Genomic DNA, 26,258 nt, shown 5'->3' with positions numbered 1-26,258 from the left:
TGTCCCCTTTTTTCAACTAATTAACATTGTATCTCGTTTGCACATTCCTTTAGATATGACCGGTTCGGGAACTCGGTAAAGTAATTGCGGATATAATTAAATTCTATCACACATAAATTAAAAGTGTAAGAAGTTAAAAAAAATCAAGTAGGCCTTTTTATTTAAAAATATATATATTTTTTGTTGATTCGGATAACACGTAATCCTTGTTACCTATGCAATGCAATGCAATAAAAAAGTAATCCTTGTTACCTATGCAAGCTTTCTATCTTCTTCTTAGAGCGCCTCTTCTGAATTCTCATTACTGAATTTTATTACATTTCTTAACTTTTCCTTGCCCATGGCTAGGCTCAAACTTCTTCGACTGTCTTTATGCCAGTACATTCTTTTGAATTATGTTTCGTAGCCAGGACTTCTTCCTTCTTCCTACTCATTTTTTGCCTGCAATCTTGCCCATCATAATGGTTTGAAGCAAACGCTATCTATCGTGCCGCAAAATATGCCCTAGGTACGAGATCTTCCGCTGCTTGATGGTTTAGTTGGTTGGTTTAGAAGACTGAGCTTATTAAAGCTCAGTCTTCTTCTGCATTCTGGCAACAAACGCAGTGTTAGACAGTTTTACCGTCCATCTTATGCGGTATGTCTCCATCTCAAAGGATTACAGCTGTTTACGTAGGTCTTCCACTTTTACAAGCTTTCTATAAAAAAACACATTTAAATATTGCTAAAAGTATATGATAATACATAAATACCATGGAGAAAAATTCGCATTTTCGTCGTATATTTTATGGAATTTAAACTCTAATATGTTGAACAAAGTTCATATATTGCTACGAATATGCTTACGATTAACACAACTCGAACATACAATGCTTAAGCTAAGCTTATTAGCACGAGAGTTTTTTTTAACAGACGTTAAAAAAGCGTTCAAATATAGTTTGAAGTTAAATGAAGGTCTATTTCCAATGCTCAAAACACTGCTCTGTCGGTTGCAATGTCGTTAAATATGCGCCTCATAAGAAAATTCAGAATGCGAGCGATGGAACGAGCTATGTTAGGAGTATCTTTGCGTGATCGACTCAGAAATGAGGAAATCCGCAGAAGAACCATAGTGCTCAACGAATCGCAAAGTTGAAGTGGCAATTGGCGGGACACCATGAAGACGAAGAGCCAATGGACGTTGAGGTCCCAAGGTGCTGTAATGGCAACTCCGCGCTGTGTTGGTCGACCCCCACCAGGTGGACTGACGACATCAAGCGAATCGCAGGGATTCGCTGGATGCAGGCGGCTCAGTATCGTGATGTTTGGAAGTCCCTACAAAAGGCCTATTTCCTGCAATGGACGTACATCGGCTGATATGATGATGACAGCACCTGCCGCCGAAGCCGCTAGTTAGACATAAAGTGACAAATTGGTCCAGATCTGGCTGGTGGGAGGCTTCGGCCGTGGCTAGTTACCACCCTACCGACAAAGACGTACCGCCAAGCGATTTAGCGTTCCGGTACGATGTCGTGTAGAAACCGAAAGGTGTGTGGATTTCATCCTACTCTTAACAAGTTCCGCTTACATCTTAGATTGCATCGTCCCTTACCATCAGGTGAGATTGTAGTCAAGGGCTAAGCTGTAGAATTAAAAAAAAATATATCTGTCACTTATGGTGAAACCGGCCCTTAATTTCTCAACTGTCACATTAGTTCCCCAAGTAGCCGGCAGAGCCGCCCGCGTAGACGCCGCGCCTAATTAGTTATACACGGACGCGTAATTTATCAAATTAAACAAACAGTTAAAAAGACACGCAGTTAGGGAATTTGTTAATTGTCTGGGAACACGCTCATTACTCACTGCCGCGTAGCAGTGCGTCAACTGAGGCTACTGCATTTCTGAACAATGATAGCCCAATACGTTCAGATTTGCACTTTTTACTAGCGGACCCCAGAAAGAAAGAAAAAAAAAAACATTTATTTTAAAACCCCTGTGACTTCGTTTGCGTGGAATCTCTTGACAAAAGTCAAACTTAATAGATAGACATGCTGTCGCAGACATTTTTTAGGACTTTTAAGCGGGAGGAAGACTTTTACCGTTGAAGTTCAAAAATGGTGTATTTTTGAACTTTAACGATTTACAAAGAACAAAGGAAGCTATCAAAAGGAGTAATTTCTTCTCGTTTTTATCCCATTTTTCGTAGTAGCCAAGTAGTACGTATGGACTAATCTATTAAATTTAATTACTGGCGGACGCCCGCGACTTCGTCCGCGTGAAATGAGTTTTTCACAAATCCTTCGGGAACCATAGATTTTTTCGGGATGAATGATGATTAGTTATGTATTAATCCAGAATAAATCCATTTTCATTTCAAATTTCAGCCAAATCGGTTCAGTAGTTGCGGCGTTAAAGAGCAACAAACATCCATACAAACTTTCGCGTTTATAATATTAATAGGATTAATATTCATTAAATATCTTTTTAATTCGATCCAATTTTGAGTTTAAACATTCAACCAAACAAGCTATTCAGCTCGAAACAAACGAACAAAGTCTTTAGTTATATTGGTATAGATTTGTGCGAAAGAGTTTCTACAGTTTACTGTAGCAATGTAATGTCGTGAATTTTTAATTTTTATTATAATTCGTCGTCATCAACCCATATTCGGCTCACTGCTGAGCTCGAGTCTCCTCTCAGAATGAGAGGGGTTAGGCCAATAGTCCACCACGCTGGCCCAATGCGGATTGGCAGACTTCACACACGCAGAGAATTAAGATAATTCTCTGGTATGCAGGTTTCCTCACGATGTTTTCCTTCACCTATTGAGACACGTGATATTTAATTTCTTAAAATGCACACAACTGAAAAGTTGGAGGTGCATGCCCCGGACCGGATTCGAACCCACACCCTCCGGAATCGGAGGCAGAGGTCATATCCACTGGGCTATCACGGCTCTCTTATTATTATAATTATAAGCAGATATTCATGATACGTAATGAATAATGAAACTTTGTTATTTTCCGCAAAAAACCGTTTAGGGGTTAAACATTCACTACGCATACGATAACATACGCATGTGATATTAAAGGGTTCCGACATCTTTTTTTTTTTTAATTCAAAAAGCTAACGTAAGATACAAAGGTAGAAATGATAGTGTCACCTGCAATATGCTATTGATGCAACAGATCGCAGAAATGAATATACAGGGTGATTAAAGTAATTTAGTAAATCGGTTGAACCTTTGTTGGTGGCACGCGAGTGTGCGGCGGCCACCTGTTGTGCGCCCTTCGTAGCCTTATACAGCGTGCTCTGATTTTTATAATAATCTTGTGTAGTGCCATTTTACACATGAATAACTATATTATCGACAAATATATTATCACTATCGAAAATATCGCTCTCTTTCGTTGTATAGGGATGAAAGTGATGTTCTAACTCCGCCGCTATTGGTCGACATTTGTCTTTCTCTCGACTCGAGATAAAGTTAAATGTTGTGAGATGTCATAGTGTGCATCTTAGGTTTAATCGTTTCACCGTAGCAGATTCATCAGACAGTACACATTTATGTTCGTACATAGTGCAGCTTATTATTTCGTGTAAGATTATTTAGTACTATTAGTTCCTGAGATTACCGCGTTCAATCAAACATACAAACTCTTCAGCTAGAGCTATATCTATGTTAGACGGGATAGTTTTCCGCATATGAGACTTGACAACTAATAGACCTTATGTATTTCTTTGATGGACATGTTTTCTTAACTTTCATATGCCTGTAGTAACCGAACACCATAAACTAGTACGAAATGCAGTGACACTGCTTAGGACATAAATGGGCATGACGGTAGCACTTTTCCTAATGTGTTTTATCACATAGAGCCGTGGCTCTACAACCGATATTGAGCAGTTATGCGACTACACGATCTAGAACATCTTGTCCAGCGAAGCCCGCTACTAAGTTCGCGTAATATACATACCATATCCATGAAAAGGTGCAATGCTCCTCCAACTTTTTAGTTGTGTGCATTGTAAGAAATTAAAAATCACGTGTCTCAAACGGTGAAGGAAAAACATCGTGAGGAAACCTGCATACCAGAGAGAATTTTCTTAATTCTCTGCGTGTGTGAAGTCTGCTAATCCGCATTGGGCCAGCGTGGTGGACTATTGGCCTAACCCCTCTCATTCTGAAAGGAGACTCGAGCTCAGCAGTGAGCCGAATTTGGGTTGATAATGATGATGATTAACCGACTTATAACGTTAGTATGGTTAACGCTTTTGTGAGTTTCGTCAGTGATACTCTAATATATAAACAAAAATACATTATAGTAATAGAAAAAGTGTGACTAAAATCACAATCGCCCCTAAGTTAATTGTAACAGCGATAAGCGTTGCACAATTAACCGATGTCAAGTTCGATTTATGAAACCAATTAAAAAATATAATTGACCGAACACGAGAGCACTTTTCTGAGCAGCCTGTATATAAAAGCACCTGTCGTTTACGCGTCGTACGTAGCATCACCCAACATGGTTATAATAACCCGATATGCATTACGGCAGGTCATTGGTGTATGGGGAGCCATTTTCTTGGGTTCGTCTGGAATTTTTAACACGTTCGTATACGTTCATTGTACAGGATGTAAATGAATTACGTCCGTAGTTTTTTAATCAAAATTACTCTCAGTTGGGTGTTTTACAATATGTAAAGGTCAACGGAGTATCCGTTTTCTAGTTTTTCTATAATTTTGTTAATTGTCGTAAATGGCAAAGATTTCTTACTTGTGCGTTCATCATAACAATAGGAATGATGACAATTTTTTAAATTGTATACCCTACTAGCGGATGCCCGCGACTTCGTCCGCGTGAAACTCGATGTAAACTTTCAACTACCGCTACCCTACCCCTACCCTACCCCTACCCAACCCCTACCCTACCCCTACCCTACCCCTACCCTACCCCTACCCTACCCCTACCCTACCCCTACCCTACCCTACCCCTACCCTACCCCTACCCTACCCCTACCCTACCCCTACCATACCCCTACCCTACCCTACCCTACCCTACCCTACCCTACCCCTACCCTACCCCTACCCTAACCCTACCCTACCCCTACCCTACCCCTACCCTACCCCTACCCTACCCCTACCCTACCCATACCCTACCCCTACCCTACCCCTACCCTACCCCTACCCTACCCCTACCCTACCCCTACCCTACCCCTACCCTACCCTACCCCTACCCTACCCCTACCCTACCCCTACCCCGTTTTCTAATTATTATTAATATGAACTTTATACAATAACAATAAAGCTCAAATTGACTACGTTTTAGTTACAAATCATTTGTATGTATAGTTTTTAATTAACAAATAAAATATAAGGGTTGATCGTAGAGGGGTGAAAATTTAGGGTTGTATGTATTTTTGTATGCTGTGTCATAAAAAAATAAAAACAAAAAATTTTGCCTAAAAAATAAAAAAAAAAATTTAGGGGTGGACTACCCTTAACATTTAGGGGTTTGAAAAATAGATGTTGGCCGATTCTCAGACCTACTAAATATGCACAAAAAATTTCATCAAAATCGGTCGAGCCGTTTCGGAGGAGTTCAATGTCGAACACCGCGACACGAGAATTTTATATATTAGACTAGCGGATGCCCGCGACTTCGTCCGCGTGAAACTCGATGTAAACTTTCAACTACCGCTACCCTACCCCTAGCCTACCCCTACCCTACCCCTACCCTACCCCTACCCTACCCCTACCCTACCCCTACCATACACCTACCCTACCCCTACCCTACCCCTACCCTACCCCTACCCTACACCTACCCTACCCCTACCCTACCCCTACCCTACCCCTACCCTACCCCTACCCTACCCCTACCCTACCCCTACCCTACCCCTACCCTACCCCTACCCTACCCCTACCCTACCCCTACCGTACCCCTACCCTACCCCTACCCTACCCCTACCCCTACCCTACCTCTACCCTACTCCTACCCTACCCTACCCCAACCCTACCCCTACCCTACCCTACCCCTACCCCGTTTTCTAATTATTATTAATATGAACTTTATACAATAACAATAAAGCTCAAATTGACTACGTTTTAGTTACAAATCATTTGTATGTATAGTTTTTAATTAACAAATAAAATATAAGGGTTGATCGTAGAGGGGTGAAAATTTAGGGTTGTATGTATTTTTGTATGCTGTGTCATAAAAAAATAAAAACAAAAAATTTTGCCTAAAAAATAAAAAAAAAAATTTAGGGATGGACTACCCTTAACATTTATGGTGATGAAAAATAGATGTTGGCCGATTCTCATACCTACTGAATATGCACAAAAAATTTCATCAAAATCGGTCGAGCCGTTTCGGAGGAGTTCAATGTCGAACACCGCGACACGAGAATTTTATATATTAGATATAAATTAGGAGTATGCCTAATAGAATACAATCCTTCTGCATATCCCCATGGGAACGAAAACAACGCAGGTGAAACCGCAAAAAGTCTCCTAGTCTATACTAATATTATGAAGAGGTAATGTTTATGACGTTTTAGGGTGTAATCTCAGGATCTACTGAACCGATTTTGAAAATTCTTTTACCACCAGAATGCCACGTTATTCATGAGTGCCATAGGCTGTATTTCTTCTCCATATCCCCACAGGAACGAGAATAATGCGGGTGCAGGGCGTTTGGTAGTATTTCATAAGTTAATATCTGCTCTGTCAAGTCCTGACATTGTATATTAAATAAATAAATAGATAAATGAAAATTGTTTGTTGTTGTTAAGTAGCGTTCGTTACTTACAATAACACACAAAAAAGTTAAAAAAAAAGAACCAAGACACTGGCAACCCCAACGCACATCAAATCCACCTGCTTATTGTGTGGAATGCATAGACAAAAACTAAACTTTTTTCCCTAATTAATTGCTATTAAGGTGTTGCTAGAGTTATAACTATAATCGGATGTCGCGACAAGTCGACAGGTGATTAAAAAAAAATGGTGAAACAAAAAAGGTGATTAAAATTTTCGTCTCTTATAGATAGATAAGGATACCTTTTTTGGATTTAACGAGGCATTTACAACCGAAAACCTTGTGATTAGGAATTTCGATAGAGATGCATCTTTGAAGTCATTATTAAATTCGTTCAAAAAAAAAAACAACCGTTTGAAAATAGGTAATTTCAGTGTTTATTCATAAGCAAAGATAATATTTTATCATATAAATGAATATTTTAAATAATTTATTGTAGAAATAAAATATGGAGGCAACTTTTGAAAATAGAATAGTCGATAGGTTTGCAAATTTATTTTGCCTTCTTCTGAGAATATAATATAATTCTTTACTTAAAAGTTTTTTTATTTTTTATTTAAAAGTGGGTTTAAGTAAAAAAAAAAGCTTTCGAATTAAAATTTAAATTTTCATAATCATCAAATGTACATTTAAATGTCTTTCAATACAATGTTTATAAAAATATTAATTAACTCAATACAATTTTCTTGAATTTATTAATAATAGCGGACGCCCGCGACTTCATCTGCGTGGAATTCAGTTTGTTTACAAATCCCGAGGAAACCATGGATTTTTCGGGCATGAAAAGTTAATCCAGTGTAAAATCTATTTCCATTCCAAATTTCAGCGAAATCGCTTTAGTAGCCGCAGCGTAAAATAGGAACAAACATAATTACACACAAACTTTCGCCTTTATAATATTAGTATGATATATTATTTATAAAGTCTAATAAGTACTTTCAATTATTTATTAGTATCTTTACTAATTTTCTTTGGATTTAAAATCTAAATCTTAAATGCCACAAGGGGACTTTATAGCCCACATTATTAGCCTATGGTCTTATATAATTTACCCTTCAAAAGTTACAAATAAATCTATCTGAATACGTACATTATATGTAACTTTTTAATGTGAACAAAACCTTAATTATAATAACAAAACACCTGTACACGCCGGGCCGTAATATAACAAGCGAACGTTATTATAATCTGCAGTAATAGTTGTTGGACTAGCGTGAGGCTAGCCAAGGTGTAGTCGGAGATCTGAGAGTTACGAGTTGCCGTAAGGTTTGGTACACACTTGCAATTTGAAGATATACTCGCTTGTGGCAAAAATGAGCTACCCAGGCGACTTATTACGAAGTTTTATTGTAACAGGAATCTCCATTTATTATTTATAGTGCCTACCGTAGTTGAAAGCTTAGTGCACGCCACTGCTTGCCTGATTATGTAAGAGATGACCGATCATCTATGTTTATTATAGGTGTTGGGTTGTTTGTGACGAAACAAACCTTCAATCAGAGGTACGGGCAACTTAACTTATTACTAACAGTCCTAGATTTGCCTATAAGCTATTTAGAAATTTGACGGCCTCCGTGGCGCAGTGGTGTGCGCGGTGGATTTACAAGACAGAGGTCCTGGGTTCGAAGACGTACCGCCAAGCGATTTAGCGTTTCGGTGCGATGTCGTGTAGAAACCGAAAAGAAGCCAAGAAGAAAAAAATTAGAAGAAGAAAAATCTTCTCTCTCATCTCATTTACAAAAATACCGATTAAGTATTTTAATCGGTAATTTGTGCATTACATAAGAGATTAAAGTGCTAACTTAATCTTCGGAACCATACACAGCCTACACTGCGCGTGTCCCGACACGCACTTGGCTGCTAACTTGTTAGGAGGAGGATGAAAATCCACACCCCTTTCGGTTTCTACACGACATGGTACCGGAACGCAAAATCGCTTGGCGGTACGTATATTGACGGTATATTGACTATAAAGATTTGTAAGGACACTCCCAGGGCCGGCCCGTCCATACGGCGAAAGGAGCAGTCGCTCCAGGCGCCAAATCCTAGAGAGCGCCTAAATGATAATCCTTGTCAACCGTATACGGTACTGCGCCTGATTTTCAATAGGGATAATGACAGTTTTTTAAATTGTATATAAATTAAGAGTATGCTAATAGTAAAGTAATTTTGTAAAAGTAACACGGTATCTACGATCATTACTTTCGGAGCTACAGGGATTTAAAGGGTCAGATTTGCGGCGCTGCCGCGGATCCCTGAAAAACGCCCCATACAAAATGGCACGAACTAATGACGTCGTACGTAATGTAATGATCGTTAGATTTGTATGTGCGTTCAAACAAAATTACTAATATCTTTGTTATTTGTGCCTTCATATGTTTATAGTTCATGTATTAAAAAATGTCACATTTAATGTAAGGAAGCTAAAACTGTATGAATTTTCATCTAATATCAATACTGTATGAATTTTCATAAAAATCAATATATTCAAACCTAGTCATCATCCCCATTGGTCACCCCAGAGTATGGTCGAGATCTTCGCGTTTCATTCTTACTTTACACTCATAATTTGGTATATGAGCAAACAGGAGAGGTGCCATAATTATATCTCGCTCCTTTTTCAAAATTTACTTCGGGCCGGCGCTGGTCACTCCATTCGAATATTCGTCGTTAGTAAGGGCTGGACCTTAACGGCGGGTGCCCGGTGTTTTCTTATGGTTTTATTTTAACTTTTGCCCATTCGTGGAACAGCTCGCGTGGTGCAGGCTTGTTAATTATATTGCGCATGCGCAGTGCGCAGGAAGTGCTTTACAAATAGTACTAACGTTAAAATGGCGGCATACATCAAACATATTAAATTTATCAGCCAGTACTGTGGGGAATAAAGGGCATGCACTTATCGGGTGCTAAAAATATATTTGTAACAGACCTACAGAGTTGAAAATTAATTCCTTAATTAGAAATATGTTTAATAAGTGTAACCTTTATAAACTAATAAGTTTGTAAAATTATTATTACTGATCTATGTTGTCTTTTTATTCGATTATTTATCAACCCATATTCGGCTCACTGCTGAACTCGTGTCTCGCTCTCAGAATGAGAGGCCAGTACTCCACCACGCTGTCCCAATGCGGATTGGCAGACTTCACACACGCAGAGAATTAAGAAAAATCTCTGCACGTTTCCTCACGATGTTTTTTTTTGGTGCATGCCCGAGACCAGAACCCACACTCTCCCGAATCGGAGGTAGAAGTCGTGATCGCCACTTTGCTATCACGGCTTTCTATTCGATATATCCGCGTAATTCCCTTTCCCGTGAGAATCATCATCATCATCATATCAGCCGATGGACTGCAGGACATAGGTCTTTTGTAGGGACTTCCAAACATCACGATACTGAGCCGCCTGCATCGAACGAATCCTTGTGTTGGTAGACCCCCCGTGAGAATACTGGGATAAAATATAGCCTATGACACTCGCAGATAACGTGGCTCTTGGCCTACAAAACTACAAACTTTACCTCTTTATATAGGTTTAAGAGGTTACGTCATCAACCCATATTCGGCTCACTGCTGAGCTCGAGTCTCCTCTCAGAATGAGAGGGGTTAGGCCAGTAGTCCACCACGCTGGCCCAATGCGGATTGGCAGACTTCACACACGCAGCTAATTAAGATAATTCTCTGGTATGCAGGTTTCCTCACGATGTTTTCCTTCACCGATTAAGACACGTGATATTTAATTTCTTAAAATGCACACAACTGAAAAGTTGGAGGTGCATGCCCCGGACCGGATTCGAATCCACGCCCTCCGGAATCGGAGGCAGAGGTCATATCCACTGGGCTATCACGGCTTTCTTTTTATCTCTGGTTTCCCTTCAAAACGCATAAATCTTTCGCCTTTTAAGAGGTTAACTAGGAATATTTAATGAAAAATGAATTAAAATTTATTGCTCAAAAACGAAAAAGGTTGAAAGTTACATATGATCACAGTCTACTTTGTCTATTAATCGTAGGTACAATGTAATTTGCAAGTTATGATACAGAAGTATTTTACAACTACCATTTGCGGTTCCGTAGCACATTTGCGATCTCATACTTGCACCTGCAGATGAAAATTGCAAGAATGCAAGTACATATTACTGTCTTAGCGCGACTTCGTTTGCTAGGTGTTCTTTTTTTCTTATGAACTTTTTCTTATATCCGATTTTAACGCAAACGAATCTCTAAGCTATTTATCTTGCTTCCAGTGGAATCTACTCGAGAAAATAAATGAAAATTGAAAATTCATTCAGTACTTTCGGAGAGTAGATATACCGTCAGAAAGACAGACGGACATAAAAAAGTTTCAATACATTCACACATCGTGCTTTTGTGAATTAACTTAGTAGTTAGTAAGATGTTTTCCTCAATTCAACGTCATGTATTTCGTTTTATGTATGGTTTTCTTTTTTTTTATTCTTTACAAGTTAGCCCTTGACTACAGTCTCACCTGTTGGTAAGTGATGATGCAGTCTAAGATGAAAGCGGGCTTACTTGTAAGGAGGATAATGAAAATCCACACCCCTTTCGGTTTCTACACGACATCGTCCCGGAACGCTAAATCGCTTGGCGGTACGTTTTTGCCAGTAGGGTGGTAACTAGCCACGGCCGAACATCATGTACAGTTTGTGGAAATTTCGAGATATTTTTTTTAATGTACAAACACTAAGTTTTAATATCTTATTATAGTGCAAATGTGAACGTCCTACACGTAAGACCTTTAAAAGCGTTAGGGAATTATTCGAATTAATTCAAAGACAACGCCGTGACCTTTAAGTACAAGTCCCGTATCCTCGACTAAGGTTAAATTATTTAAATAAAAAAAAATATCTTTAATCTTTGTAGCAACCACACAGCGATAGCTTAGCGATTAAAAAATAGACTTAAATCCAATGAACTCGTATACTAATATAACATTAGTATACGAATACATTGGATTTAAGTCTATTTCACACCAGGTAAAGTTTGTGAGGTTCATCATCATCATCATATCAGCCGATGGACGGCCCCTGCAGGACATAGGCCTTTTGTCAGGTTGTAGGTAGGTAATCTCTGGATCTATTGAACCGATTCTGAAAATATATTTACCAATAGAAAGTCACGTTATTTAAAGCGGGTCATGGGTTATTTTATATCCCCATATACCCACGGGAACAGGAACTACTCGGGTAAAACCGCGAGGCGCCGACTAGTAAATCATGTATTCAATCTTTGCTCGTTGCAGTCTCAACCCGAGTTCTGAGTCTTGGACGAGTTCATAAGTTCTGCTCAAAGAACTTGGCGGACGAAACGTAATTATTCGGTCGTCTTCTTTGATATTCAGAACTCGGATTAGAGTTCGGACTGATGTTATCTATGTCAGCCATTGACGATCAAGTAATCTCACATTGTTGCGGCTTGATAGCCAATAAAACTGATTGTGTATTGGTCGCGATCTGCATGACGTCATGCACATCGTATCGATCGTAATGAGTCCTCAGGGTAGGCTGCCCATACAGTGCACGTCATAGATGTACTATGACGTGCACTGTAAGGACTTCCAAACACAAGGATCTTGCGATGCATTCGCATTTATTTCTGATTGTGTAAGTGCTGTAGGCGTCTTTTTTTTTTCGTAGGGGGGAAATCCTCATGGACACCCATGTTGGGTAGTGCCGGACTCTTACAAACCCCTCCTACCTTCTAGACGTTCGGTGTTCCTGCCATAAAGCCTACCACCAACGTCGCGAGTCTTATTTTACTTCCCATTCTCTCTTTCATCCTTCTCCTTGATCTTCATTATATTATCCAGATAATTCCTGACTATATTCCATTTCTCACTGCATTCCAGCATTATATTTATTAGGCGTCTTAATGGGACCTCAGTGGCGTCACCGGGGGTATTGGGAGGGCGCAGAAGCATCGCCTGATGGGGCTCGAAGGCAAAAGCAGAATAGATGAGCCGAACGCCTCTAAAGGCGACTCCTCTGAGACTCGGACCTCGGCTTGGAGGGCCGTTATGGAATGGTTCAAACTCTAGCGGCTAAAAGTTAACAAAGGTGGACATTTCTTTGTTTACCTGCCAAGGCATCCCATCAAGCGCACAAAATAGATTACACTATTATAGAGCGATGCACTTTTTATCTCAGCCGAGTCGCGCGCATCTGCTATCGTTTTTTGTATGCAGATGCAACGCACAGCACCTGCCAATCAGTGCGCGCGCGCAGGTGGACCGAATGTTTACGTTTTTTCACACTGTATGTAAAACGGCCATCTTTAAACGACTAATGACCTGTGGAGTCGCGTTTTATAGTAAAATTTTAATGGTCTCCTACCATAATAGAATTTTTATTAAGCCCCCTTTTGATTAAACGATAATTGGCTAACCATATAGCTTGAAATAGGCAGATGCACTTGGTTGAGTTGTAAATATCGATTTTATGAAGACTACCTTAACAACATTTCAAGTAACATAGATAAGTGACATAAAAATTAAATACGATTTTTGTATACCGCTTATAATAAAGACCAGTACAAAATTATTTTTCGAGAATTGGCTAATGCTTTGTCCATATAATATTTTTTCTTAATTCTCTCTGTAAAATAGGGAACAAACTGAAAAAATAAATAATGAAATCCACCAAGTAATTCTCGAGTTACAAACTAACACTACCTATATTCATTTTAGATGTGATAGCCCAGTGGATATGACCTATGCCTCCGAATCCGGAGGGTGTGGATTCAAATCCGGCCCTGGGCAGCACCTCCAACTTTTTAGTTGTGTGCATTGAAGGAAATTAAATATAACGTGTCTCACGGTGAAGGAAATCGTGAGGAAACCTACAAACCACAGAATTTTCTTAATTCTCTGCGTGTGTGAAGTCTGACAATCCACATTGGGCCAGCGTGGTGGACTATTGGCCTATCCTCTCTCAATTTGAGAGGCGACTCGAGCTCAGCAGTGAGCCGAGTATGGGTTGATAATGAATGAATATATACTCTACACTCTTGCAACTATATAGATAAACTTTCTTGAGTTTAAATCTAATAAAGAACCGACTTTCTTCAAGTCACTTCAAAAAATGTTAAGTAATAGAATGTATATGTCACCTGTTCACACTTCAGCCACAGTATGATGGTAGCTCCTGGTCTCCTGAGCTGTCCCTCACTGGTCTTCTGCTCATCCAGAACCTCGCTGTGCCGTCGACCGGTTTTGAGCCACACTTCGATTGCTCTGTAACAAAAACAATAGGCATAAATTAAGGATAGGAAGGATTATTTAGGATATATGCCAACATAATTTGGTCCGTCAGCTGGTCGATATTTTTGGCGTTGGTATTTTATACGAATACAAGCTGAATAACTGCTCTTGGACCTCTTCTATACTATTCTAACACAGAGCTGGAGACCTAGCTGGCAAGCAGTAGGCCTAAATCAAAAGTGAGGCTTATTTTTTTGCAAAAATATCCTTGAGGCAAAAATCATTTAATTGTTGAATAGCTCATTTAGGAAGGCTAGAGAGAAGCGAGAGAGTGAAACAGTCATAACAAATAAAAACAATAAAACATATTTTTTAGTCTGTCAAAATGCTCACCACTATAGCTTGGCAAATTCGTTCGTAACACTCCCAATGGTCCGCGCGGACCGGGAGGGTAGCGATTCATACTCGCACCCTTCCCTCTTCCCCGCGCGCACGAATCACACCCGCACAGTCTTTCCCCCCCGTCGCCCGTATATCATGGGAGTCATCAACGAACTTGCCAAGCTATACATGGACATGTAAATTAGGCAAGGTGCTGGAATAACGACCCTGCAAATGTTGGTCGACCCCCCACTCAATGGACCGAGGACATCAAGCTGGTTGCGGGAAGCCGCTGGACCCTGGCGGCATTAGACCGTGGTATTTGGAAGTCCGTACAAGAGGCTATATCTATGTCCAGCAGTAGACGTGCATCAGCTGATAATGATGATGAGCGAAGAATAAAAAGTTATTTATATTGACATCATCGCCAATCGAAAATGATTATAATTTGGAAAAATTTATATAAATCTCAAGTTTGTCCATCCTTATTGAACATTTTATATTATAGGTACGTACCTACTTCAAATTTTTTATCACCCAATTTGCAAGCGCGCGATGTGTCAGAAATTCGGCGTACTTGTTAAGTTGTGCTCCATAATGGGTACTTTATAAGTTTCAAAGTGCACTTTAACTAAGCCCCTGAACCATAATAAACTTCTACACAGTTATTTCTCCTATCTCGCACGCTTGCTTTGTCATGGTAATGCAAATTTTTATATAGAGATCGAAATAATAATAAATGCTAGGTTATATATTCATGTTAGTTTCCCATTAGCTTATAATCGGAAGATAAAAAAGTTATTAATTGTCTATTGCGCGTGTATATTTAGAACACCGAAACTATAAAGTCAAAATACTCGTAAACACGCCGGCAGAATTAATGAATCACAAAAAGGGGCAATATAAAATACTTTTAATTTTATTTTGAAACCACAGATTAAAGAATAATAGGCAGATGGAGCGTATGGAACACGGTAGGGATGCAGCCATTCCAAATACAAATTCGGAAACGAATACATTCTGGAGTCTAACCGTCGCATCAGTAATTTTGAATATTATTCAAGAAAAATGTTGTCCGATGTTTTTAAATATTTTAAAAGTTCACAAAAACTAAAGTAATGAGATGAAGTATTTTTATTGGAAATTATTGATTATGTAATTGTTGTTAGTGTTAAATCTTGAAATACAAATTACGAAAATAGTTTGTATATGTGGATGTCAAGGAGACGCGTGATTTTGCTCTTTTTATGGGTTTTTCCGGCCTCACCGCGCTGCTTGTATAGGCTCATTCTGTATCATTCTTTATTCTGTGTTTTAAACAAATAATAACATTAAATTGACATCAATATGAGCGAAAACACAAAATCCTCATAAAATTGCAATATAATGTTTTCCAAATGCAATTTGCTGTAAGCAAAGTTCGAAGCAGTCGCTAAAGACACCTAAAGATGTATGAATGAAATTAAAACAAACGAATGAAATAAACGACTGTCGACTAATGTTCAGTTTTTAAATTAGACCTTAAATTAAAAAAAAAAGTAATATAATCAGCCAGTGTTAAGAAAAAAAATACGTGAATTCCTTTTTTTGTGTTCCGCTAATTCTGCGGCGTGTGCATTATGTGAGGTAATTTATTGACTTCAAAATAGATACATCCTCGTTGAGCAACATCACTCACTTGGTAGTAATTAATAACAAAATAAGTCAATTAACTGCAGTAAAACAACAATAAAATCAACCACGCCATAAACATTACAAAGGCAGATAATAATTAATGAATCATACGATCTTAAAGAAAGCTCTATTAGTCTATGGATCTGGTCGGCTATTACCGCAATATAAAAGCAAATCATGTTGTGATCTAAGCCATAGATTTATTACTCTACACGGCCAGTTGTTAGACAGCGCGTTTACTATTTTACGATACCTCAATAATAAATCAATAGTTCTAAAGAGTTATGAAAGAAAAAAAACTAAGCAACAAGTCATCAACGAGGAGAAGACATAAGGCTCTTATCTTGTCAAAGTCTAATTGACTTAAGTTTTGAACTTTGAAGTTCGATAGCTCTTCAATTACAGTATACACAACATTATCTAACTATTGTTGCATTTGCAACTCAAGAACTACTAATTCCTCACAAAGAAATATAATTATTATTATAGTAAGTACATAGACATATATTCTAATTTTAATCCCGAAACTGCCAAGGGAACAAGGGAAAAAAATTACGCAAGTAAATCAGGGCACAACTACCTAATAATTTTGCATAATAACATTTTCTTAATAAAAAAAAACTTTAGTTTCTTATACGCAGCGGTCTTGTAGTTTGACCGAGGGGACTAATCTTTACTCACAGCTTCTCCCTAGATGCAGGCGTTGCTTTATGTAAAAACCGAATAGTTAATAGACGTGTCTATTGCCAGACAGGATTAAAAAAAAAACATAAGCAACAGGTGCAGGTCGACGACCTGGCTTACATCATGGCGGGAAAAAATTGCACCTCAAAAATCTTGTTAGGTTAAGATTCGGTCGATGAATTCCCATATTATGATTCGTTTTTAGTAATGGCCTTGTTAATTTTCTTGAATGGATTGTAAGCATGATTATGGAAGCATATTTCAAGCGATTTAGCGTTTCTGGGAATCGAATTTTTTTGCCGTCCACGAGTGGAATTTTAACCATTTTTAGACGTTAGTGTTTAATGTTCTCTCGTGAATTTTATTCATAAAGTGAAGCACCTCTTAGTTTTATGTTATCATATTCTTAAATACGAGTTAAATATCTACTTCAGTTGTGTGCGAAACCAGTTTTTATTTTCGATTTATGGTAACGCATCTGATGTTACGTGACCATGTAATTTAAGATATTTTAAGCCTTTAATTTTTTTTCTTCTAATGAGAAGTTCACTTTGACAAAACTATACCTAGTAATTTGTATGTTTGTACTCGTATGTCCGCAATTTCTTTCAAAAGATTTGATCAGATTTGAATTTTTATAGTAATTTTAAAGTAGTTTTCTCTTTGACAATAATGTTAATCTTTTCAGCAACGAGAAAATATAGAGAATTAATATATAATATATTTAATAAATTCCACTAATTAGTGATAATAAAGACTGTGTGTTTATTATCACTTATTGCATAATGTACCTATAAAAATCGATGTGATACTTATGAGTAAATATCAATTAGTAGCTTCGAATTATTTTCAAATTATAAAATCGGTCCGTTCGTCTATCTATTTGTCAGGTCGATGTGATGACTTCACTGACAGACAGTTGTCAGGTTGTCTCCATTACATCACTACCGGTTCTCATGGCGTACAGCTTGCATTAACATGTCCCATTGGTTTGAAAGGTTTCTCACAATTAGTGCCTCTATAACTCAATGGTAGGACATGGTAAAGAGTTAAATCTCATAGGCTGTAGGTTCTAATTTTTATAGTACCTAATCAAGTCAAAACTGGTCGCCAAGGTTCACTTCACGAATGTGCTAGGAGAGACACTACGGGAGGAATGGCGATCGTAAGGATTGCCACCACCCCTAAATGACAAACACGACTAGGTACTCACTACTCTGTCAAGAGTGTAGCGACGATAAAAAATAATCGTTGAGGGAACAAGCAGATGGGCTACTTGATGGTAAGTGGAATACTACCTCCCATTACTGAGTAATACTTCGTAGGAATCCGGTCGATCAATTCGCTGTCCTGCGTCTTAACCTGAGGCTTAAATGTTTTGCCTCTTGTGCCTGTAATTTAACCAGCTATTTAGACGACGAATATCTTCGATCCAGTGATGACTTGCGGGTCTGAGACTTGGTCGCTAACTGTGGCCCTCACAAAAAGCTCATAGTCACTCAGCGGGCGATGGAGCGAGCTATGCTTGAAGTTTCTCTGCGTCATAGAATCAGATATGAGGAGATTCGCAGAAGAACCAAAGTCACTGGCATAGCTCATCGAGTCGCGAAGCTGAAGTGGCAATGGGTAGGGCACATAGTTCAAAGAGCCGATGAACGTTGGGATCCCAAGGTGCTGGAATGGCAATCCTGCACCGGAAAGCGCAGTGTTGGTCGACCCCCCACTAGGTGGACTGAGGACATTAAGCAGGTTGCAGGGAGCCGCTGATTGCTGGCGGCTCGATACCGTCCATACTCGATGTCCAGCATTGGACGTTCATCGGCTGTTAGTGATGATAATGATGACCAGAATACAGTAAAGTAATACTTCCAGGACCACCCCCGGACTAGTTGAATCTGTCAATCAATAACTGATCATTGTTGCTTAATAAAATACCGGGCATGTGCGTGTTTTGAAGGGTTCCGTACCACCACATAATACTTAAAGATTTACCAGGTTATATAGACTTATTTTTAATTTGTTCCTAAAATATGATAACCTTTTTTTTCTTAAATTAAAAAATTGTACTAAAAGATAATATTGCTTCTTAACATGATTGTAGGTTTATTAGGTTACCCTATAGGTTTTCCTTAGCGAATATATCCAAAGTGTATCATAAACAGCCATATCTTTTGATGGTTCCAGAGAAAATGGATGGACAGACAAACAGATAAGAAATTGATCTTATAATTGTTCCTTCTTTCCTTAACAGTTACGAAACCCTAAAAATAACAGACTAACAATGGTCGTTAAGTATTCCGTATATTTTTTTTGCAATCTCAGTTAGGCAATTGCCGGCAACTGTACCCATCCGTTCCTTTGTCACGTCATTCCTTCATTATTTGTACGCGCGCAGGAAGGCGAAAGAGGAAATTAATACAATTTGGCCTTCTCTCTTCGCTGGAATCCATTAAGACGTCTGTTTTAAACACCCCTTAAAATATCGTCATGAATAAAATTTTTGCAATTAATCTTTATTTATTCTTTGATTATAACCCATTTTATATTTATTGTATTTTGTTATCAGGTTAAATGGCGATAGAAAAATGAAAAGGCGCTATTCTGGAATGGTAAGTAAAGGTAAGGCAATTCTTAATCTCTATTCATTCTATTGATGATGTAAATTCGTTGATGACACTCCCATGATATGCGGGCGACGGGGGGAAAGACTGCGCGGGTGTGAAATTGCGTGCGGGGAAGTGAGGTGCACCAGTCGTGGGTTTTTCATTCATCGCTATACGCCCCCCAGGCGGCGCGTACCATCGCGAGTGTTACGAACGATCTTGCCAAGCTTTAGCATCTTCCTAGTTGTTGATCGAAGGCTAGCATCATAAAAATTGCGTTTGTGTGTTAGTAATAAAGTATTTACAGAAAACTATCTGTTAGACTAGATAGGTAGCAATTTTGTATGAAAACCTTCAATATTTCCAACCGGAATTTCACACGTATATGCCAGTGCAAATAATGCATTTTTAGATAGTTGATTCCTATAGTAAGTATGAATTTCGTATACAAACCTATAATTTTTGTCGTGAACGGAAACCTAAACGTAATTGAAAATTATAATTGAAGCGCAAATTTTCAAAATTAATTTAAATAGGTGTATGGTATTTAGTAAATTAGACATTAAAGTAACAAATGAACCAGCCATTATACATGGATGAATGGTCAACGGGCCGATATGTTTAGTTACAACTTTATAATAGTAAAAGTCGCAACTAAACTGTACTAATTAAATGACCATAGCTGTTAGGACAATAGGTTGTTCATATAACTCATTAGTTTATTGTTACCATGTATGATCAATTACCGTATAATTAAAACATAAAAGTTACTATTTAACAGCCGTTAACTTCGCTAACATGGCTAAATGGGTGATAGGACAATTAGAACTCGTTCGTCCCATTACAGTTACGAGAGGTTGGGGTTTAAGTAGCTATTAAATTACCGTTTAATTAAAGTTCAAGTGATTTATAATATGCAGTGTTCTCGTGTGTCTTATGAAAAGAAAAAGACATGTTATCGACCAATAGCGGTGTAGTTGAAATAATGCTTCTCTCTTTCGTCCCAACGCAATGAAATTTTATACCCATCTGATGCCTCGAATGGATGCCTGGAATTGCACCACTATTCGGTTTATCAGGTCTTATCTACCGATATAATTTTCAATTACGTTCAGAACCTGCCTTCCAAACCGGTGGTAGAATCTTTACAAATAGTCAACTGACGTGTCAAAAGTCAAAAGCAGCGTAGGTTTTGGCCAGCCGGGATCGACTGAAAATATCATTATCATTTATAATTAACAACCCATATTCGGTTCACTGTTAGGCACGAGTCTCCGCTCAGAATGAGAGGAGTTAGGCGAATAGTCCACCGCGACCAATGCGGATTGGCAGACATGTAGAGAGTTAAGAAAATTCTGAGGTATGCAGGTTTTACAGATAATTTCCGACACCGCTTGAGACACGTGATATTTAATTTCTTAAAATGCACAATACTGAAAAGTGGGAGGAGCATGTCCCAGGCGGGATTCGAACTTACCCCCTCCGAATCGAAGGTAGAGGTCGTATCCATGGGCTGGGCTATCATGGCAGACTATATTGTATCGTACCTACAACTTATTGGAAGTCAATACAAACTGCTACTGCTTCGGAAGCAGCACAAATCCGTGAGAAGAAATGACCAACCAACATTACTGCACTGCATAATGATGATGTCATCATCCTAACGTAACGTTTTTGCTGATAGAGTGGTGAGTGGTAACTGGTGGGACAATTAGTCTGTCCCTTTCGCCCCCGGAGACGTTAGCACATGTCTCGTGGATTGATTAAGACAGGAAACTGTTCATTAAGCAGCCACCGGGTGACTTCATGTCCAAGGACTAGAGAGAAAAGATAGACAGTTGCAGCTTCTGCTTACTTGGCGGTTTGAGCTTTGAGCTAATAATATACGACAACATAATCACCATCGTCTTTACGATGATTGTTAAACAATAGTTAGTAATTGTAAATTAATAATCGTCAAAAATATGTCATAGGTATACACATCAAAAGAGTGTTTTACACGTCTGTTGGTAAAACACAAAATAGAGGCATTGATTAAAATGATATGCACCAATTAATATTAATACTAATACACATAAAATAAAAAATGTATTAGCTAGCTGGATTTTTTTGATTGATGGCATTTATAGGTTAAGTATTAAAATACGCATGCCCTATATCAAGTCACTAGCTGACGCCGCGCGGTTTCACCCGCGAGGTTCCCGTTCCCGTAGGGATATGGGGATAATATAGCCTTTAGCCTTCCTCGATGAATGGGCTATCTAACACTGAAAGAATTTTTCAAATCGAATCAGTAGTTCCTGAGATAAGCGCGTTCAATCAAACAAACAAACTCTTGAGCTTTATAATATTAGTATAGATATTACTAAGACAGAGCTACGGACACCTCACTTGTTTAAATCCATCAAATGCTTTAGGTTGTAGAGCGAGCCAAATAATAAGAAATACATTTTTATTTTATTTTGGTATAAATCCTTATTTGTGCAGCAGATAAAAAGACAAATTACATCAGAAAACATACTTTTTAGATTTTCTACTAGGCAAATAAATGCAAATAATACATAAGTATTTGTCGTATTTTTGAAAATATAATCGCCTTCGGCTTTCGAGTGTAATGTGTAAATATATATTCATTCATCAATTTTAAAAAAAGTTCTATATCATCTAAGCTACTAAATTATCTGTCTACCTTTTCCCTTTAGTCAATGTTTCCGACTGAACCAATTGTATGTATAATATATCGCCCGATAACTTCATTTACGAATATTCTCATGCTCAATTAACTCCTAATGTACTTAATACGCGTAAAATAAATTAATACGTGTAGTATGAATTTGTTATCACGTATGGCTAAACTAGTTTGTTAGCCTTGAATTTGTGGCGATAGTCATTAGACAAACGCAAATTTTCCGCATAAATCGTATAAGGTTGTATTATAAAAGGATGTAAGTGAATTAATTTTCCAAGAGATGGTAAATTTTTATTATTGCAACATTAATATAGCTATTTTTTGACGGGCTCCGTGGCGCAGTGGTATGCGCGGTGGATTTACAAGACGGAGGTCCTGGGTTCGATCCCCGGCTGGGCAGATTGAGGTTTTCTTAATTGGTCCAGGTTAGGCTTCGGCTGTGGCTAGTTACCACCCTACCGGCAAAGACGTACCTGTATTGTCGTGTATAAACCGAAAGGGGTGTGCATTGTCTTCCTACTCCTAACAAGTTAGCCCGCTACCATCTTAGACAACATCATCACTTACCATCAGGTGAGATTGTAGTCAAGGATTAACTTGTAAAGAATAAAAAAAAGCTAGCTAAGCTAGCTCTTCTGGGTGTTAACAGAGGTAGAGTTAAAAGGTTTTGAAAGGTTCTTGATTTTATAATTTATTTTTAAAGTTATAAAATCTTAGTAATTTTATAAAAGCTGAAAATTCATCATCTCATGAAGTTGAATTAAAAACCTTCTCTATTTTTAAATTTCGGTCCACAGAATAAAATGACAAAATATGTAATGTAAATACCTTTTGTAATTTTTTTTCAGACTTTTATATAAATAAATAACATCATCATTATCAGCTTATTTTAACAGCCCTCTACAGGTATTCTCTTTCCTAATAAGAGAGAGAATATAAAGTTTATAAAGTTCGAATCCGGTCCGGGGCATGCACCTCCAACTTTTCAGTTGTGTGCATTTTAAGAAATTAAATATCACGTGTCTCAATCGGTGAAGGAAAACATCGTGAGGAAACCTGCATACCTGAGAATTATCTTAATTCTCTGCGTGTGTGAAGTCTGCCAATCCGCATTGGGCCAGCGTGGTAGAATATTGGCCTTACCCCTCTCATTCTGAGAGGAGATTCGAGCTCAGCAGTGAGCCGAATATGGGTTGATGACGACGATATAATGTTTAGACCCACCACGCTACTACAATGCGGGCTTACGGTGACAAAAATAATATATTGCCACGGTAAAATTTCCATTTCAAGGTAAATTAATAGTGAGTGAATAAGAAAGGGCATCCGTCCCTCCATATTACGTGATGGTATGTGACTATACGACGTTTTTCTACCAACTACTTGCATAATTATTAAGGGGCAGGTAGATGACTGGTATTAAAAGTTGTAAGAGGATAAAGAAATAAGTTTTTCAAAATTATAATTCTAGTAGAGTTGTCTTTTAAAAAAACGCATGATGCAGTAGCGTTTTTTAAACATGTCAGCGTTTTGAGTGTATGAGAAACTGGATTTTTTTTAATTTCTGAGCAATTAAAAACAAATTATTGTTTAATATACTTAATTCTGACCGTTGTACAAGAGCTTTTCAGAAACAATGAATAATTCCTACTAATATTATAAACGCGAAAGTTTGTATGGATGTTTGGATGTTTGTTACTCTTTAACGCTACTACTACTACTGAAGCGATTTTTACTCTGGATTGACACATAGGCTACTTTTTATCCCGGAAAAATCCATGGTTCCCGAGGGATTTGCGAAAAACTAAATTCCACGCGGACGAAGTCGCGGGCGTCCGCTAGTAGCGTATAATAATTATGTTTTGTAGCAAGAACAAGTACGAATATACTTCTCACTTGCATGAGACTAAGATGCGCACCACGGGATATCTCGAGACGAGATAAAGACAAATGTTGACCAATGTAATCGTAAATATCTCTAGCTGAAAACACATCTGTGTGTTGCGGTTCCTATGAGTCATCATCAGTATCAAACCATATTCGGTTCAATGCTAAGCCCGAGTCTCCTCTCAGACTGAGAGGGGTTAAGCCAATAGTTCACCACGCTGGCACAATGCAGATTGGCAGACTTCACACACGCAGAGAATTAAAAAAAATCTCTAATATTCAAGTTTCCTCACGAAATTATTCCTTCACCGTTTGAGACACGTGACATTTAATTTCTTAAAATACACACAACTTTCCTATGACTATCATTAATTTACAAATCTCAAACTTCCGTATAAATAACATTAGTATTGATTCTACAATTGTAGTAATAATGTACTCTAAGCCCGTCTACGTTCGCCTTAAACAGTAATTACATTGTCAATGGGTCGAAGTGGACAATGGGCGAACCTGTTGCTGCCCAGAGGCCTGAGTTCACCTGTTCCTACTACTGACTTTCGACGGCCTACGAGTGTAACCTAATGTTTTGTTTTGTTTGAGAAATGTTCAAATGTTTTTTTAATGATATTTCAATTCTACTCTTCAAGAAAAATCACGCAAACCAAAAATGAAGATTCATGTTTTGAGGTGCATCTTATGTACGTTATTATACGAAATACGTAAAGTACGAAATAAAAATGCAATATGTACCAGAAGACAGAAGGGCTGGCTCATTTTTTGCGCAAAGGATCAGCCTGGCTGTCCAGCGCGGAAATGCAGCCAGTATTCTTGCCACCATTCCACGTGGGCATGATTTGTATAGTTATTAGGATAAGTTAGCTTAAGTTCCTTATTGTATTCTTTCTCAAATTAAAAAAAAATATATGTACCATATTGCATTTTTATTTCGTAATACATATTTGTAGGTCACCTGATTTTGAGTTGAATTTCTCGCATCTCAGATTATTATTAATATCGCATAACATAACATTATACAGGAAGAAAATTTTTTTAGTGCGGATATTTTTATATTTTGTACATAAACAAAATTTAATGATCACGTATTTTTTCTTTTTTTTTTTAACTCAAAAATAACAAAATTATCGTTAGCTAAAGTTATTTACTTTTGAACAGAATTTTAGGGTCACCCTATTGTGCATTTATTTTATTTTCGTTTGATACCTAAAGGACGTCACCAGATCACTTTTAAGCTGAATATATCTTGTTTAGTAATAATATGTACATTATTTTGTTATTTTAGAGACATAAATTAAAAAAAAAAATTACATAAAATGTATCGAACTGATTGTAGATTTATATTCTATTAATGATACAGTACCACGAAAAAAATATCCGCACTAAAGACCGAATCACCCTGTATAATCCTGCAGAATATATTCAAAATCACAAAAATAAACTAAAAATTTAAAAATAACATCGTATGTACTACCTTCTGGTCACTTTGAAGGCGGTGCCAAGCCAGTGACGTATTAATTAAAGCCGTTTTTGAAAGAACCAGGGGAAAGAACTGTCTTTAAATCCTAAAAGTTTATGATTTAATCGGCTTTAGTTAATCCATCACTGTGTTGGCATCATATCATTTAAACGTATTCAGATTAGTTTGAGAAGTATGAATAGTTATAAATTTGAAGAAAAAACCTTTTTGAACATATCTGTTGCGTTTTCTGATGTAAGGTTCAAAATATCCACAAACGAAAAAGCGATTGTGCCGCCATATTACTTTAAGATAGCAATGACAATTTTCAATCAATTAATTACAGTAACTATCTATCGTTACATTTAATGTCTCTTCAGATATATAATTACATTTTAATAATGTGAAACATAAAACACGTGTTACAAAGTACTTGCAGACCATTGAAAATTATAGAACATTAAGTAACAAAAAATAAGTTAAAGGCAGTCATTGACTTCGCGGCCTACCGTGGACAAAAAATAATTATATCATAGGTTAGCAATTGCAACTTTATTCGTTGGAGTTCTCGTCAATGACATCGTTCTAATTTCCGCGGAATAAAGTCGGTTTTTGTGGAAGGTGCGCGTTTCGGCGTTAGCGTCGCGTGGTTGAAATGGTCACATGTGACGAGTTGTCAAGTCGAGGCAGGGGATAATTGATGATCTGTCTCCGTCACCTACGGAAGGTACGAGGCGTGGTACCGCGTAATGAATACAACACATTTGTCTGTGCGTTTGCTTCAAATGTGGCTATTATTTTACTATTGTTAGAAGTTTAACATGACCTAGAGGAGTTTTGTTAAGCTT

The 26,258-nt window shown here is 37.9% G+C and overlaps 1 protein-coding gene across 2 annotated transcripts in view; it reads right to left on the bottom strand.

Annotated features, from left to right (window-relative positions):
• LOC112046289 (tRNA dimethylallyltransferase) overlaps window positions 1–26,258 on the bottom strand; it is a 270,203-nt gene that overhangs the window by 28,027 nt on the left and 215,918 nt on the right. For both annotated transcript variants that reach the window (XM_052885840.1, XM_024082887.2), the window contains one exon: window positions 13,928–14,051. In XM_052885840.1, coding sequence (XP_052741800.1) covers window positions 13,928–14,051 — 124 coding nt within the window. The remainder of the gene's footprint in view (window positions 1–13,927; window positions 14,052–26,258) is intronic.

This window comes from Bicyclus anynana, chromosome 15, assembly GCF_947172395.1.
Source record: "Bicyclus anynana chromosome 15, ilBicAnyn1.1, whole genome shotgun sequence".
NCBI lineage: Eukaryota > Metazoa > Arthropoda > Insecta > Lepidoptera > Nymphalidae > Bicyclus > Bicyclus anynana.
This window is presented reverse-complemented; position numbering and strand designations above follow the sequence as displayed.